Source organism: Gobius niger (genome assembly GCF_951799975.1).
Source record: "Gobius niger genome assembly, chromosome: 5".
Classification (NCBI taxonomy): domain Eukaryota; kingdom Metazoa; phylum Chordata; class Actinopteri; order Gobiiformes; family Gobiidae; genus Gobius; species Gobius niger.
The window spans coordinates 34308603-34327668 of NC_136856.1; the positions used below are offsets into that span (position 1 = coordinate 34308603).

At 42.3% G+C, this 19066-nt stretch overlaps 1 protein-coding gene across 1 annotated transcript; it reads left to right on the forward strand.

The window, feature by feature from the left end:
• Positions 1 to 172: 172 nt before the first annotated feature.
• slc49a3 (solute carrier family 49 member 3) lies at positions 173 to 18749 on the forward strand (the record flags this gene model as incomplete). The annotated part of the gene is made up of 10 exons (XM_079557067.1): positions 173 to 418; positions 4993 to 5151; positions 7002 to 7224; positions 9316 to 9389; positions 11358 to 11492; positions 12475 to 12591; positions 14917 to 15069; positions 15151 to 15308; positions 17261 to 17364; positions 18487 to 18749. Exons 1-10 carry the CDS (start codon positions 251 to 253, stop codon positions 18747 to 18749), a joined length of 1554 nt encoding a protein of 517 aa, XP_079413193.1. The 5' UTR covers positions 173 to 250.
• Between the last annotated feature and the right edge of the window lie 317 nt (positions 18750 to 19066).

The following is a 19066-nucleotide window of genomic DNA, read 5'->3' on the forward strand; positions in this document are numbered from 1 at the left end:
CACACGATCTTCGCTCGGGGACTCTCGGCTCTGTTGTTGTCGTACAGCCCGCTCTGGTCCCGGGACCGGCCGGAGCGACTTCACTGAGCCGCCGGGATCGACCTGAAAACACGCTCACGCAGACTTTGCACTTTGGAACCGCTCTCAAGTCTAAACTATTCCCTGTCTCACCCCCGGCTCCTCTGCGCGTCCCCCCCGCCTGTGGATGAGGGCTCGGCCGCTGGAACTTCCTGGATAAAAGCCGCGTCCGATGGAGGAGGATGACAGCGGCGAGGGCGATCCTGCCGCCCCGCTGACGAGCCCTCTTCTCCCGGGGGAGGACCGGGCGAAGCTGGAGAGGCTGCTGGAGTTTAAGGTTTACAAGCGGAGGTGGTTCGTCCTGCTGGTGCTGTGCCTGCTCAACCTGTCCAACGCCACGGTGAGCCGCTCTCCAAACAGGACACTGTGTGCTAGTCCCAAGCCCGGGGAAAAAACAACAACCATAACAACCAAGTCCTGGTTTAGACCTTTGTCTTACGCGGGTAGGAACAGTAACAGACAGAAGCCGCTGATACTTTAGTTTAGTCAGTCAGTGTCTGATCGGTCTGTGACACACAGGAGTCCTTGAAGCCCACATTGTTATAACATTATTATAATGTTGCACCGACATTAAGATGAAATGAATATGTTTTATGTGGGTCACTCACAGTTGCAGCAGAGGCTAGAACCACTGGCTTAGTTTTGGTTTAATCTAAAGCTACAGTCCTGATACATAGACCTGGTTTAGGTCCAGGTCATCTCTTCTCCATAGTTGCAAATCCTTTCCAAAGGTGTAATCCTGGTTTTATAACTTGAATACAAATGCTCTCTTCCATAAACATGGCCTCCTAATGCAGTGCAAACTCAGTCCGTTACACTCACCCTGTCAGCAACATAATAACAAGGAACAAGTTGCTGCTAACAGGGAAATATAGGAAATTAAAATGTACTTGTGTTAGCACATTATGCCACAGTGAACCTAAGGAATGAGCTGGAAGATGACTTAAAACAATCTCCTACTTTAACTATATTTAAAAGTACTAAAGAGTCCACTTGTGGAGAGCGATGCCTCTGGTTTACTTGTGGCTTAGGACTTCCAGGGTTCAAACTAGGGCTGCTCGATTATTGAAACAATAATAATCACGATTATTTTTGTCATAATTGAAATCACGATTATTCAAACGATTATTTGTTCCCTATAAAAAAAGGTCTTTATTTTATTTATATATTTATTAATAAAAAAAAACTATGCTGAATATTTTCTATTTTCTGAACAGTCATGAAAGTACAAATGATTTCAAGTTTGCCTCGATTAAGGAGAGGTCTCTGTTTCACACCTGCCCCCTGCTGGCCAGCCCTCACACCTGCACAAGCAAACTGAGCAGCACTGTTTGTTTTTATTTATTTTATGTCAGGCAAAAGCATGAGCCATGGCACGTGAAATGCGAAGGGGAAATAATCCCAGCGCCATGAAATATGCAAGTCTGCTTTGCAAAAAAAAATGTTTGGATCGTTTTTTGTAATCGTTTAGTGGAATAATCGAAATTGTAATCGAATTTCGATTACTTGCACAGCCCTAGTTCAAACTGGTTTCTCTCTGCACATGGAACATTTCGAAGCACGAGGTGTTACACTGATACTGATTATTGTTTGGATCATATCTAGGACCGCGCTAGTCAGCAAATGCAATGTATTTTTTTATTTTACTTTTTTTTTAAGTATTGATTTAAAAAAAAAAAAAAAGAATAAGTTGGTCAAAAAGCCCATACTGATGCTTTGATGGGATGAGATATTGGTTGGTAATGTGATGACAAAGTGATTCTATAAATGAATAGTAATCGAAATGTCACTTGCTCTGTGGTTGTGTGGAGTCCGCCTTCACCTCTTGACAGAAGTCAGAGCTATTCTTTGTTTATGTGCTAAGACGTCTTTGCTCAGGGTGGTGGACCTCTGTTGATAAGATCAAAGCTCTTTGCGTGTCCATTTATCACAAGCATAAACTATCATCAGCTAAACTAAACATAGCCCTTTGACCTGATTTGTTGTCTAGAAGTGGTATAAATGGGTTTGTCCAGCGAGTGGCCGTTTACATTTCTGTGAATCACGCTCATAAACTGGGAGGACTGGGATGTTTGAAACGTTTGGACCAATATCTCGGTCTCAAACTTGCATCTCTTCAACGTGACCATCCGACGCCACATGTGCCCGTTTTCAAACTTCCCTCTTTGTGGTCCTCCTGCAGCTGCTCCTCCATCACTTACACCACTCTGTCCAAACGTAGCACTTTCACTTCCCCAGACTCATGACTAGCAGTATTCCCCGGAGGAAACAAGAACAAAGCTACACTGAGCTCTTTAGTAAGTCCATTCAGGCGTCCTGGAGCAACCGCTTTGTGTTACGTGGACTTAAGTTGAACCGTATTAGTGATCAAAGTACATAAATGAGAAGCCTTCACATGTACTGTATGTACTGTATTTTAAGGGGAGACGCTACAGGCAAAACTCATTTTTTTTCAGTTTTCAGGTTTTGGGCCAAATTGGTCTCTGAACATATAAGCTTTCACCCGGAAACAGAAAATATGCCTAATCTTCACAACAACATGTTTAAATATTGCGCTGATTCAATGTTCCCCCATAGACTTATATGGGAGAATGCTATTTCAAGGGCCTTTTTCTCAAAACACACTTTTCTGTCATTGTGGCGACACTATGTCCACGTCAGTCGGACCTAAAGACTTCAAATTTTCCAGCCTTGGACTGAACAATATTTGGAAGATTTGGAGGGATTTTTTATTATTTAATCCCTAAGCCCCATTTATTGAGTTTTGAATGTCAAAAAATAAGGCAAAAATTAAATTTTTACACATTTTCCCACTAAAAAACAGCATTCATCAATAAAATGAAAACATAAATTTGAATGTAGCTCTATCCATTATTCAGATTTCGTCACCGAAAAGATGGGAAATTTGGGGCATTTTTAAGGTCAAGGTCAAGGTCAAGGTTTATTTATATAGCACATTTAAAAACAGGGTACTGCCCCAAAGTGCTTTCCATATTCAGTGCAAAATTACAGACACAAAAAAAGGCATAAATCACCTTGTTCTTATATGAAAAGATAAAATGACAGAAAACTTGCAATGCATTTTTTTCCTCACATTTATGTCAGTGATCTACAGCAACAGTTTCAAATTGATATCTGTAAATATAATTTTTTTCCCTATTCACCTGCAGTGTCTCGCCTTAAATTCTACAAATGTCCTTTGTTCTTGGCCTTTTCTCCATGAGCTTCAAAAGTCCTTGAAATTGTTTTAACGAAGTCAAAACCATTTCCTTGACGACATCGTGAAGCTCAATGAGAAAATGTCAAAAGTGACCGACTTTTGTGTGTATTCAAATTTGCATATTTCAAACACAAATTTCAGTTTGAGTGTATTTTAATGGTGCCGTTAGACACTGTATTTGAAATCTAAAATTTACAAATGTACCAAAATACCAATTCACTGCAAAAATAATTTTAAATACATTTACTATGTCATAGTATTGGAAAAGAGTGACGACATACGAAATATAAGAAATACAAAATAAATATAATTTTTGATTGAGTCTGAGTCTTTTGATGAAACAGTCGTTTGTTATGTAGTGATGTCAACGGAACTTTAGCCCTGTTCACTATGATGGGATTTAGCTGATTTTAACCTGCTGTAGAGCCGACAACATCTGATCACAAAGAAATATTACATGTTCTCTGGATTTTCATTAGTAATGCTTTTCTGGCCTCAATTATCAAATTATTTTTTACACATATAGGCTATGCCATCTAAATTGACTTTTTTTTTTGTGTTTTTTACGAGTGATCTGATGGTGAACAACATGGCTAATCGATCGCTAATTTGACAGACGGAAATGTACCCACTATATCTAACATCAACACCGTTTTGAAACTTTTCCCTACGATTTCAAGACAAATTTAAATGATTTAAAAAGTGGCGGCGTCTGTGTCAGGCTGATCCCAGGTCCTGTTGTCCCCCTGTCCGCTATGGTCCGCTATGGTCCGCTATGGTCCGCTATGGTCCGCTATGGTCCGCTATGGTCCTCTCCTGCCTACAGAGCCGTCGTCCTGACTTCTCCCTCGCTTTCAAGATATTGACAACATAAATATGTGCAAGAAATGTCACTTGAGACTTATAGTCTTTAAACAAATGCCCGTAAGCCTTGTAATTCACGGTTATGGCTCAATAATCTTCAGTGTTCTCGCTCCCCTACCTGAACTCGCTCACACATTTCAACGGCTGAGTGGTTTGTTTGGGCCGAAATTAGGAGCCTGATTGACCCACGCACGCGCAGTCGAGATGGGCATTCGGCTTATTACACCGATATTAACCATAAACTAAAGCCTTTTTTATTGTTAAAGGAACAGGCCACCGTTTTTCCATACTGCAATATGTTCTTACCTGAGCTTAGACAAGTTGATGCGTAACAGTCTGGTCTTTACGCGAGCGCTCAGTCACGCAAAGACATGTTGATAGCATTTAGCCTCTCCTCCTCTCCTCATGGACCCAAACGGGAGTGAAGTTAGAAGCGACCAAGCTCTTCCACGTTTTCCCTATTTAAATATGAGTAGTTACACGATCTAAGTCTAGTTACACAAAATTAAACATAAAAAGGGAAACTACATTGTATGGCTTAATAATACCTTAGGAGTACTTCGACTTTACTGTGTGGATGTTGAGGACGAGAGGAGGATAAGCTAATGGGAACAACATGTTTGGTGTTTTTGCTTGACTGAGCGCACGCATAAAGACCAGACAGGTACGTATCAACTAGTCTAAGCTCAGGTAAAAACATATCTCAGTATGGAAAAACAGTGGCCAGTTCCTTTAAAAGGCTAATTTTATCATTTGAAATACTAACAGTTAACTTAAACTACGGACCGTTTGTCATTGTCCCGCTGTAACGTCTCCGCTCTCTGTCGCAGATATGGCTGTCCTTCGCCCCGGTGGCCTCGCAGACCGCGGCCTCCCTGGGGATGTCCCTGGAGCAGGTCAACTGGCTGTCTCTGGTCTTCATGGTGGTGTCCATACCCCTCAGTTTGGTAACCACCTGGATGCTGGACGCCCTGGGCCTGCGCATCACGGTACGACCCTGCATTCACACAGAGGCAGCGTGACATAAGGTCGAAACACTGCTAGCCCGGTGTGTGAGTGATACTACATTGAAAATACATTGTATGATGTGTATGATGTATATTCAAAATGTTTGTTCATCTGTTTCAACTTCACTCTGTACAGGCCTAATGGTAACATGATAGATGAACTTGAGGTCGACCGATGTATTGGGCTGACCAGTGTTGTTTTTGGCAGCCCTTTTAGTTTTAGTCTTAGTCTTAGTCCTTTGGATGAAAATGCATTTAGGTTTAGTCACATTTTAGTCACTTCAAAATGTGATCGTTTTAGTCACGTTTTAGTCAGACGAAAATTAAAAAGGTTTTTGTCAAGTTTTCGTCGGTTTCATTATAAGAAGTGATAATTAATTTCGATAAGTCTTGGAAATTGGGATAAATAATAGCTTCTATTGGCTTTTGACAAACAGATGACACCACGATAGGCACTGGCAGAAGTGGTCGGCCGACTGTGAACAGGACTTTTCCCAAAAACGCCCGCTCTCCTCGTCCTCTGATCGCTTCGAGATTTTTATTTTTATTTTTTTACCAACAGCGCTGTCTGCACATACGTAGCCTACATCAACGTGCTTTCTACGTTCATACGCCACGGTAATGAAAACTGTCCTGAGAAACAATAAAGTCCCTGTGACATGGATGTCAGACGCTCCGAGGAGGATGTACGCGAGCAGTGACCACACGCCACGGGGAGAGAGAGAGAGAAAGAGGCGCCGCTGCCCGGTTACACCGGCTGCATCATGAGCATCACGGCGCCGCTCCGGGTCACGTTTACCGTGTGTTCTCTCACTCCGCGCACAAACTCTGTTTGTGAACCATCTAACGAAAAACGTTCTCCCATTTTTGTCTCGTCTCGTCTCATTGACGTAAACTCGTAAACGTCTCGTCATGTTCTCGTCCCCAAAGAGCTCATTTTAGCTCGTCATCGTTAAGTTATCGTCATTAAAAAAAGGGGCGTCAACGAAAAGATATCGTTATCGTCTTCGTTGACGAAAACAACACTGGGGCTGACTTGCTAGGAGAGGTTTGTACACCTTTGGTACACCTTTGATCATAATTTATATACAGTATTTTATGCTGTAGACCTTTGCGTATAACTTCGTAACCATATGAGATTGGAGACTTTGCGTTTTTTGGTTTGGAATCTGCTGATTTCTGTCTTTGAAACAATCTCCCTGAAGAACATACTAATCATGAATATCCTGAATAAATCACCTCTCTGCCTCTAATAAAGCACCTCCTGCTGTCACAGTTATCAGTGGAGCATATATATTTATATATATATAGCATGGGCCTTAGAAAAACCCATATCGGTCGACCTCTAAGATGAACAATAGAAAATAAATGAGTAGGACTAGTCCAATCCTCCACAGGCCAAATATTGGTGGGTGTTAATGTCAATCCCTGAAAATAACGTCAGCGCAGTTATATGAAACGGGATGACTACTGTTTACATTGTTGAATAAGAATGGCTAAAACACAATAAGTTGTAAATGCTTCAAACATATGTTAACAATAAACAGGCTATGGAAATGTATATACTTCGCTATTGGCTGGAATCACCAGTGGTGTGGCCTCACCAGGACGTGAAGAGACTGCAGGAGAATCGTTAAAATTAGAAAAGATTAAACAGAAAAATGACTTTTTAGAGCTTTGCACCATGTCACTAAGTACAGTAGTTCCCTCATCAAAAACAGACCTCGAGTTGTGTTTCAAGCCACTCGAACATGTTTGGGTTACAACTGAAACCCGTAGCATAGATCTAAAATCCTGATGTTTAAAAGCACTCTCTTTTTCGTGTGGTGCAGCTGATCCTGGGCTCGTGGCTGAACATGTTGGGAGCACTTATCCGGTTTGGGGCCGTGAGCCAGACCGTGCCGAATACCAAGGACAGTTATGTGTCTGTGGTGTTCCTGGGACAGACCCTCAGTGCACTGGCTCAGCCTCTCATCATCTTCACCCCCACCAAACTGGCAGCCCTGTGGTTCCCCGAGCACCAGCGCGCCACTGCCAACATGCTGGCCTCTATGTGTGAGTACCCCACATCCCAACGTGCGTGAGTACCCCACATCCCAACAAGTGTGAGTACCCCACATCCCAACATGTGTGAGTACCCCACATCCCAACAAGTGTGAGTACCCCACATCCCAACATGTGTGAGTACCCCACATCCCAACATGTGTGAGTACCCCACATCCCAACATGTGTGAGTACCCCACATCCCAACATGTGTGAGTACCCCACATCCCAACATGTGTGAGTACCCCACATCCCAACATGTGTGAGTACCCCACATCCCAACAAGTGTGAGTACCCCACATCCCAACAAGTGTGAGTACCCCACATCCCAACATGTGTGAGTACCCCACATCCCAACATGTGTGAGTACCCCACATCCCAACAAGTGTGAGTACCCCACATCCCAACATGTGTGAGTACCCCACATCCCAACAAGTGTGAGTACTCCACATCCCAACAAGTGTGAGTACCCCACATCCCAACATGTGTGAGTACCCCACATCCCAACATGTGTGAGTACCCCACATCCCAACATGTGTGAGTACCCCACATCCCAACATTTGTGAGTACCCCACATCCCAACATGTGTGAGTACCCCACATCCCAACAAGTGTGAGTACTCCACATCCCAACAAGTGTGAGTACCCCACATCCCAACATGTGTGAGTACCATATGGCTGCGTCCAGTCCTCCTCACACTTAGAATTAGGGATGCAGCGATTCACTTTTGTCACCATTTGATACATATTTCGATATGACGGTCACAATTTCGATTAGATTCAATACATTTAATAAGCTGAACAAGGAATATAATTAAATTTTATATTATTATTTTGCTGACAGGCAAAAAATCCTGAATCAGAATCACACTGCACTACTGTATTATATCAAAATAGGCTCGAGTGCAAAATATTCAAGTCCTTAGCTATATTCAATAGACCTATTCGACTCGTGCATTTTATAGTAACTCATGTGCATTACTAATAAATAATAACATGTCAGCTTCTCACATACAACTGACATTGCTGTTTTCCCCGGACAATAAGTCGCTCTGAAGTATAAGACGCATCAGCCAAAAAATGCCTAATGAAGAAAAGCGTATGGTTTGCTAACGTAACACATTGATGGTTAGCTACACAAACTAAATAGGTGTCTGGTATGCTAACGTCACATAAACAGTTCAGATAACTATAGCATAAAGAACATACCAAACTCTCCATCTCACTCCAAATCACTAAATCCATTGAAATTGAATACTCGGGCACGGACATCGTTGACAAGCCTCTCCCGGCAGCACGTTTTTCAAGCTCTCATTTGTGAACTCGTTCCTCTTGCTGTGGCCATCGAGCTTTTAGCCCGTGATTAGCTTTGTTTTGTTTCCAAAATGTGTTTCTGCAGCTCGAGTAGCCTGCAGTGCCCTCTAGCGGCATGTGAAATTATATATTTGAATTTAAAAAAGGAAAAAAAATCACATATTAGTCGCTCCGGAGTATAAGCCCTGCTAACTATGAAAAAAAGTGTGACTTATAGTCCAGAATATACGGTACTTTGACATATGATACAGCTTATTCCCTCCTGAGTTTGCCAGAGAAAGTGCTCGGAACAATTTGTTTTCACAGTTTTAATGAGTTGTCATGAGGCACAAAAGCAGTCATTCACAGTCACAGAATAAGGCTGCAGCAAATGTTCCAACAGCACAAGTAGTTTTCTTGAGTTCATCGGAGGCGAAGCTACAGGCGCCAACAATACTCTGAGCTTTTACTGTGCCTAATGCAATCAGATTTTGGCTGTATTGAACTTTTGGCTTTGCACCTGTTTCCACCACTTTAGTCCGTCTCCCTCCTCCAAACGCCTTCACCAGACTAGTCCAAACTGTCCGTGGTCAGACTCTCCTCCCCGCACAGACACATGCTTGCGAGTAGCTATCAGTTAAAAAGTTTCATTTTTAACTGCTTCTCTTTTCCCTCCATCAGCAGGAGCAAGGTTGTGCCCCCTGCTGGCCTTTTCATATTTGTTCTTTTCATTATTCTGCAATAATATTAAGGCTAAGGTTTCCAAAGGTAGTTTATAAAGCCTGATGTGTCTGCCCTGTGGTATGTCCAGCCAACCCCCTGGGCCTGCTCCTGGCTAACATCGTGTCTCCTCTGCTGGCGGACAAGTACGACATCCCCACCGTCGTGAGTACAGTCACTTTTGGACTACACCTTTCACTTTTTGACAAAATGATTGTATTGTATTTACTCGATAGTTATTTACTTAGTTCCTTTTTTGCCTTACTACAACGCCATGTATATTTTGCCATATGTCTGCGTTTGGCTACAGAATTTTGGTTATTCATTTTCTGCAGCTAAATGTTGCTCAACATGGACATGCTGTCACTTTTTATATATGTACTTTTTAGTTGCTGGATTAGTTTAACATTTGTTTTTAAGTGCCTATTATTCATTAGACTTTTTTTTTGTGCTAAAACACAGTTAACCAATGATACTTGCACATTTTCTTTTACCCAGTTTTCATTAGTGGGACATTTTTTGTGACGTTTATAGTTTCACTTCCTTATTGGACACTGACAGGAAGTGACAGACAGAGGCAAACATTCTTAAACTATTTTCACTCTTTTTGGCTGTTTTCTGAATATAAACTTATTTATCACACACAAATAAAGTCAAGTTTAAATTGGGTTCAGATTGTTCAGTCGAAGCAAAAAAACAGCAGTCGTAGCTAGTGTTAGCATGTAGCATGATGCTAAAGTGAATTCTCCTTTATTTATGTAATTATGGGCTGTTGAACCACTTTGACCCTCTCCATTGTTGCGTAGAAAACTATATTGATAATTCAGCATTAGTTAAAGTAATTTTGGAGTAATTATAGAAAGTTTAGATTTTTTTCTCCTCTTTGTTTTCTCCCTCAGCTGCTTGAAACGTGACCATATATGGCCAATTCTATGGAACTTTCCCTCTACCCGTGTCATTAGCTTAAAAATAAAAAATTAATTTCGATGTTATCCATCGAACCAAGTCATAATTACAAAATGATTAAACCTGTCATAAACATTTTAAATCCATAAGTGTGAACAATCGCCTGAGCCGTTAGCAGCTAGTTAGCAATGTTAGCTCCTCGTCTTGTAAACACTGCAGAACCAGTGTTGCGGTACAATGATGACATGTAGCACTGGTTAAATCTGGCAGATGCTATGATTTAAGGAGTGTAGTCTGTAACAAAGCCAGCTTTAAGTGGGGTATTGTATTTCAAGTCAGCTGGTATCGGGACGACATTAAAGCAGTACTAAGTAACGTGTTTACCTTAATAAATCCGTCCCGTAGTCCCTGTGGGTGTAATACAAGTGTTTATGGGATGATTGGAGGGTCTTTCATCTCCCCCTGGTGTCTCTGGCCAGAAAACATGTTTGCAACTAGACTGCCACCGGTCTGGAGCCACCAATACACACTAATAGAATCACGAAGAAGAAGCTAACAGGCTAACTGGCAAAGCTAACTGCGGGCTAGCGTCACTTTAAACAGTATTTACAGCTAAGTTTGAGTGAAAAAAAAATATTTCCATTGTATAATTGGATGTACAATATCCCTCTGTCCCTTCGCCTTTTCTGTCAGCGTAGTATTTACTCTCCAAGACAATTAATGTGTTAATGTGTTAAAAAATCGCAACTTGCTACGACACCTGCAGTTGCGCTTATGGCCTCTAGGGGCAAGAGTTACTTAGTACTGCTTTAATGAGTACAAGCACAAGCTCATGGTATCGTGCTGATTCCCCGATGCTCGCGTCAGTTTCAGTGCCCCCCTAAACAAATGACTTTAATTTCTACGAGGTGATTCACGGCGTATTCAGGCGTGATGTTTATGTCACATTTTCAGTGCATTCATATTTTAGTATTATTATATTATATTATAAACCCTGAAATCAGACGTTCAAAGTGTGTGGGGCCTGCGGCATTTGGGTGACCTTTTTACAGCCCACAGGAACATCCAGGGGCGCGTCTATCAAAGCAGCAATTTTTGTTTGTTTTTCGTTTGAGGAGCTGTTAGTGGTCGTCAATAACACATTCAGAGTTTGAGTCTCCATTAATGACTTTTTGTTGAGAGCTTTGTTTGTGTGGAGACTTTCTGACCCTGCTTTGTGCTCCTCAGACTCTGGCCTACACGATACCCGCCGCTCTGAGCTGTTTTATGGCCACGGCGGGGGTCCGCAGCAGCACGCCCCCGACGGCCCCCTCCGCCAGCGCCCAGTCCAGCCACGAGCCCTTCATCCACGGACTCAAACTGGTGAGGACTGAGCTCGGTGCACTTCACAGGCCAACAGCTCAGGACAGAGCTCACTCACTTACTTGGAGCTTTTAACTATGTTAGAATATTATCAGAAACAGACTTGAGAATCTGTTTGCACCCTCAGTTTGTTCTGGAGCCGGGGCTGCTTTACAATATTTGAAGGTTTTTCCTGAGGTATTTTTGAAAGGTGTGCCGGGATCAATTGTTTGGAAGGTCTTCTCACCATTAAAACCTACAAAACAATTGATCCTGGAGTGCTGTAGAGACCACTAAGATGGAACGTAAAGGTGCCATGCTGACCACTCATACAGCCACTGGGTCAAATACATACAAATATCAACTCTTTCTTTTTCTTTTTGCATAAAAGTTGGAGAATGGACCTTTAATACACAACTCCCAGCCTGATTAATTGAGCTTTGAACTCCCTCCCTCCCTAAAAATAAAAAACAAGGTGAAATTAGAATGTAATGAGTTTTTTCACATATGAATAGCTTATTCGTAACTGAACAATATCTCCCTTTGAAAAATCTTTGTTACATATACAACAGCGAACTAAAACCAAACATTTAAACCTGGCTCTATCCATTATTTAGATTCGGTCGCTGAAATTATTGGCGATTTTGGCCTGTTTTTGGCCTTATTTTCATATGAAAAGATAAAATACATGTTGATAGTGATGTTCAGCAAAAGCTTCAAATTGAATTCTCTGAATTTGTTTATTTTTTCCTATTCACCTGCAGCGTCTCGCCTTAAGAGCTCAAAATGGTCTGTTGCACCTGCTGATGTCATGAGGGGGTGCTCCTCCTGATGCCTTCCTTCACCTGATGATTAAAACAGTGTTCAAATTACTTTCATGTTTACCCCCCAGTTCATATAATAATAGTCAGTATTGAGATTCTTTCACTCAAACGTTTCCTATCTCTGCAGTATGAAACATGTATTGATTTGAAGTTCTGTGATGTTAAACTCGTGTGTGCAGCTGATGAAGAACAGGGCCTACCTGACTCTGCTGCTGTGTCTGGGAAGTGGCATCGCCTCCTTCACCTGCTTCTCCTCCCTGCTCGACCAGATCCTCTGTGTCCAGGGCTACTCCGATGTAAGTACAGGGGTCGTACTGGTCAGTCCATGATACTCCAGTGGCAGCTGCTGCTCCAAACCGTCGGTCTGTCTCCTCCAGCGGTTTGGGATTGCTAATACGATGGTACATTGTGAGGTACATGCACTATTTAGCAGTTCATTCATTATGTCGGACTTTTCCCACGCATTTGTTTCTCTTCTCATTGGCCTCATTCATGACACGTTCTTACGCATGAATTTTTTTAACACCTTGTTCACAAAATTTGCCGGGTCGCGGAGGCAGCAGTCTGAGCAGAGATGTCCAGACTTCCCGATCCCCGCACACACCTCGTCCTGAGGCGACACCAGGCCAGCTCAGAGACATAGTCCCTTAGGGATGTAACAATATCAAAATCTCACGGTACGATATTTATTGCGATATTGTGGAGAGGCTCACAGTATTGTAAAACTTTCTATGCTCGGATTAAGAATCCGAATATACAGGGGCTGGGGGTAAAAACTAAAATATTATTTTATATTTATCTTTCAGACTGCAGGGAAAAGCAACTCATGTTTAAGAGACTCTGTTTCCATTTTTGTTTTAAAGTAGCCCTCCCCGGCCCCCTTCCTTAAAGGTCCTATATCATGCAAAATCGACTTTTTAGAGCTTTTAGTCATGTTTTTATGCTATTTCCTTATCAAAAACACCCCCAGAGTGGTTTGTGGCTTCATTCACGCAGCTCTCAGTAATCCTCCTGAATCCTGCTCTCTGAGCAGCTGCTCCTCCCTCTCCTGGTGAACGACTGAGTGTTCAGTTGTGTCGTAACAGCGGAACGGAAGTGCTCGACGTCTGTAAAGCAATGTCTTACAGCCTGATTTTAATTTGTAAAACTGCTTTTTCATTATTTCTGTCGTAAGAGAGAAACAAAGAGAAAAAAAAAGTGAAGGAAAAAAAATAATAAAAAAGGATGTGCCCGAGGTGCTTCCAGGTCAGCTGTGGCCAAAACAAACACATCCCTGAGCGTCTGAACAAATCAGTCATGTTTGCGCTGCAGCTGTGAAGATGGAGCTCGTTACCTACTCTGGACACATCTGTTCTTTATTCTTAACTAACGATCATGTCACGGAGAAAAAGAAGCGCGTTTTGCTACGAGGACGGGAGTTTATTCAACCTTTTTCAAGCAGAGGCCACTCTTCATCAGAATTGTTTTTTTTCACCGGGATTCGGCGACTTTCACCAAAATATTGTTTTTCTGTGACTGTCTCTGATGGATGTTTGGGGAACCTTCACCAGAATCAAAGTGGATTAACTTTTATAACCAACACGAATCCCACTATGTAAACAGCGATAGACCAGAGCGGTGAGTCAATCCAAACGCGGGTTAGCTTGTGTGTGTTAGCATATTAGCATGTGTGTTAGCCATTTATGAAGCTGTGTTGCAGATGTCAACTCCGTATAACTGCATCGTGAAGTAACTTCACTTATTGCTGTTTATTTATATTACGGTAAAGTATGTGCGGAGAGAGGGGGCGGAGTTAACTGAATCGAAGCGTTGTGTCTTCCGGGTTTGAAAAATACCTCCAGAAAACACTTATATTTATCACAAAAATGAGTGCTCCATAATGGTAGAGGTACAATATATCATATACATGCCTATACTTAACTTTGGAATGGCTAAAATAGCATGATATAGCTCCTTTAAAATGCTGTCCCAGTAATTTTGTACATGGAGTGGAGCATTTAAAATATATATAGTTTATATTTTGTGGCTATTTAAATATTAATTAGACTTTAAATGCAACTCCAGTAGATTTTAAAAAGTTTGATTTTAGCCAAAAATGTCAACATTGCTAAATCTTGAGAAAGCACTTTATGTTTTCAAGTAGATTAAACACATTTTGAAAAGAAGAATTAGGCTTAATGCTGACGTTTGCGATTTGATATGACTTGCCGGCTAAAGAAAGACTTGACTTGACAAAAGCAATGACTCGACTTGACTTGACCCCATGACCAATGACTTGGACTTGATTCGAGACTTGCATTTAGTGCCTTACTCCCACCTCTGAGATACTTGAACTCCTCCACTTAACAAAACATAATCAGTCATGTAAAGCTAATCTCCCCCAAAATGTTTTACAAATTTTTCCTTATTTTTTAATTACTAATATTTTCACTATATTTTCTTCCCATTTTTTGTTCATTTTTTTCCTTGACATTGGAGTATTGTATTGTAAAATTGCATATCTTCCAAAATAGTAACGGTCAGGTATCATTATCATAAACCAAGTATTGTTAAAATACCCTGATGGTGACAGGCGCGCTGCACACACCCTCCGTATCAGGCCGTGTCCTCTCTGCTCGCAGGAGTTTGCCGGCCTGTGTGGGGCGCTCTTCATCATATGGGGGATCGTGGGGGCCGCGCTGCTCGGCGTGTACGTGGACAGGACCAAGAGGTTCATCGAAGTCACCAAGATCAACATGAGCCTAAGCGCCCTGGCCTGCATCGCCTTCTCTGTGGTGAGGCCCGGGACACTCGCACTTACATCCATTCATTTGCTTGCACGTCGACTCACAGCACGCCCTTCCATTTGCCTGCAGGTGGCGCTGATGCCGCAGCAGCAGGTGGCGGTGGCTCTGGTCTGCTCGCTCTTCGGGTTCTTCGGCTTCTCCGTGTACCCCGTCGCCATGGAGCTGTCGGTGGAGTGTTCGTATCCCGTGGGAGAGGCCACCTCCGCGGGGCTCATCTTCGCCTCAGGGTGGGTCCACAGGCGCACGCCGCTCATCGCTTCCCGAACTAAACCTTTTTAACCTTTTTAAAAATCGAGTTCATATTTATTTTCTTTTTTTATATATATTCTTTTTTTTTGCTCTCTGCTGTGCAAATGTGCCAAGAAGAACTATGGAAGCCCGTTTCCGCCATGTTAAAAAATAAAAGCCCAACAGGAAGTCAAAATTACGAGGTTTTTAAGTCTCGAAATTACGACAGTAACACTAGCTACGACTGCGAAACTCTTACTACGTGTTTAAATCGCGAAATTCCGCGTTTTTAAAATCCGTGATCATAGACGTCGGTGCAGCGGAATCACCGGTGCAGATGTAAACAGTCATGGAGGATTAGCTTCATCGTGTTGTGACCCGGAGCTACAGCAGCTCTGGGATTTTTACAGAGACACAGAAGTGTTTGTTTTACCTCAACGCCCAGGATTAAAAGCGGCGACAAGAAAACGTGGCTGGATCCGCGATAGGAATGTGTTTAGGCCACGAGCGTTCCCGAAGCTAATGCTACGAGCTGAAGTCCCGATGATCATGTGAAAATGAGAAATATGCAAGAATAAAGTCAATCAAACCACATCTACATAAAACATCTGTTTACACTGAGCCGGGCTGGGGGATTTTGCAGTTTATTACTCACACTTCATGTACAATTGGCCGTAGCCGATTGTTTAGCACCCGGAGCTAGCAAGTATCTTAGCAGCTAGCCCCGATAATGGATCATATTACGCACTAATGACGTCAATAAAGCCGTAACTTCATAAAGCAGCCTTGTAGATGATCACACACACGGAGTAGGGATTGACGCATTTGTGATTTATTGCAGACTTTTTATCAGGCTGATTGCACATGCTAACCGGGCTAACCGAGACTAGCCATAGTCCACCGGCATCGCCCTCTTATCAAGCGTATGGGCGTAAATACCGGTGGAGACCATGGGGGGATCCATAGGACATGGCAGAGGCAAAGAGGGACGAGTTTGCCCTATATAGCAGTTGTTTTTCAGGCATGATACGATTCCAACAACCTCCGGATTTTTAAAGTAAAATAGGGCTGACGTCTATGATCACGGATCTTAAAAACCTGTAATTCCGAGTTTAAATCTCGAAATTATGACTTTAAATCTCGCAATTTCGACTTCCTGTTGGGCTTTTATTTTTTGACATGGCGTAAACGGGCTTCCATAAAGAACAGAGCTCACCTACAGATTTTTAATTTATTTTATTAGCTCAGTCCACATACAATATAAATAATTTGGATGTTGAACAATCTTTGTTGCACAGTGACTTTTCAGTTGGAGAAAGGGTTTGCCTTTGTAATTTTGTTTATGTTGATGCACTTTAATTAAATACAATAAAATATATTTACAGGTCGTATGATTTTAACATTAACACATTAACATTTCACCCAGTTAATAGAATAAAATACAAGCATTTATTTATTCACAGATATTTTTATCGCTGGAAAATGGGAAAATGCATATATAAAGGGAGCCGAATATGAGATTTAAATACAGGGTTTCTACAGGGCATTAAAAAGTATTACTTTAAGTCATTAAATGAATAATGCCAAAAACAAGATGAAATTTTTGCTCAAAAGTTGCCCAGTCATGAATATCAACATTTCCCTTTGTTCCGGTGTTCGATTGAATGTTTACAAATCTTACAAAATGAAATATGTCAAGATTTTTTGCATTTGTGGAGTTAAAAAGCTGTAGTGTTTAATCCATAAAATGGTCAGAAAGGATTATCTATTACTTATTATCCAAGCTGCATGACAGCTGCATGTTTCCTGCCACGAACTGCTTCAATATTTACATATATCAACATGATACGGCTAACTCTCCATAGGAGTACACAGGGACAGGAAACAGCAGGAAGTTGTTTTCTGACATTGAGCGCACCGAGCCTATTGTCGTGTGCTTTGTGTTTGACAGTCAGGTCCAGTCCGTGGTCTACGTGGTGCTGCTGCAGAGCCTGACCACGCCCCTGGCCCCGCCCCTTCACTCGGTGTGTGGAGACTCGCCCCAGAGCTGGAGAGGTCAGTGAAATTAAACCGAGGAACACAAGTAGGACCCCACCCTCTCTCTACAGATAAAACAAACTAAAGTGAACTGTTCCACGACCAAACAGCTCCGAGCCCAGACCCCTTCGACCCTTGTGTTCGGAGCGGTTTGAAGCAGGTCAGGGGAAGAGACACAGTGCAATTCAATTTAATATTTGTATATATCTACAGTATAAGCTGGTAGATTTTATAGCCTATACACAATAAACCCTCTACATCGTTACATCTGAGTCAAAAAGGAAACATTTTTTTCTGGACTATAAATAGGCCCTTGTGTTTCCAAACCATAGACTGTATAATTATGAAGCTAGGTTTTTGGAGCCAGATCCATTATTTAGATTAGAGCTAGTAAAAGGAAAACTAGACCGTTGTTGCACATGTTAAAACAAACAGGTGGAAGTACTAATGACAAGCCTGTGATCTATAACGACTTCAAGAGGAGGAAAACAGTCTGAATGGAAAGCCCATTGGAGCCAACCGCCATTTCCTTATGCTTACAGGAAGAAGTCTGCCACAATTAGTCCATTCTTAATTTTACAGTCCATGTTCCAAACGTACAGACCACTTTACATTATGATTCCGATGTCCAGAAGGTGTTTTTGAGCCTGAATATTGCAAAACATAGGCTGTTAAGATACGATTGCTGCTCATACTGCAGTCGCCACTTTAAATGGAGATGTTCCTAGACTGTGAGAAAAGTAGAAGAAGTATAAACTTTACCGTCCCCGGAGGGAATTCTGTCTTGGACTCGGCAACTTCCACCACACAACATTCAGACAACAGCTGCTCTTTCATGTCCATATTGAAGTGCAGCGCAAAAACATAGATAGGCTAGTATATAGTTGAGATGTTCGTATAGCTCTGTGAGGAGAGCGTCCGGTTAGGAATCACAGGGTCGTGAGTTCGAGCCAGATGGTCTTTGGTGGTTTAGTCCTTTGACATGACATCCACTGGTGTATGACACACACTTTGAGGCATCATTTACCCATCACTGACAACAGCTCACATTCAGCAAAATGACATTACAAATAGAAGATGGTAAAAGGTGCAACTATGAAGGTGCCTGGAATGGCCGCCTTAAGTTTGTGTTTTCTGCAGTGGCCCTGATGCTGATGGGAGGTCTGTGCGCCCTCTTCACCTCCGCCTTCGTCCTGTTCTTCCACACCCGCTACAGACGCCTGGAGGCCGAGGAGCAGGCCCAGTACGGGAGCAGGCCGAGCCTCGTCGCCACTGACCAGAGCCCCCCCGCCGGGCTGAACCAAGACCCAAACCAAGACCCAAACCATAGCCCCTCCACCGAAGTGACCAAAGACACAAACCATAACCCCTCCCCCGAACAGTCCCTTGGACCCCTCCACTGAACCAGGCCTGACTGGACCAGTGGTTAACTTATTGAAAAATTGACCGAAGAGCTTTTTACCATATTCCGCACACACTGGAGGCCGCTGTGGTCCCATAATGAACGCTGCACACTTTGACCGTGTAGCACTGAGCAAAAGCCTGGTTTTATATCTGGTTTTATATTTTTAATAGTACAATCTAACAGCAAGGAAGGCTAAAGGCAAAAATAAATCATTGTAATTAACGATTTATTTAACAGACCGGCAGCAACCATAGTTCTCCAGGGCCTGTCAATCAAAGCCCAAAGCTAAAACTTTCAAAATCTAGAGAACAAAAA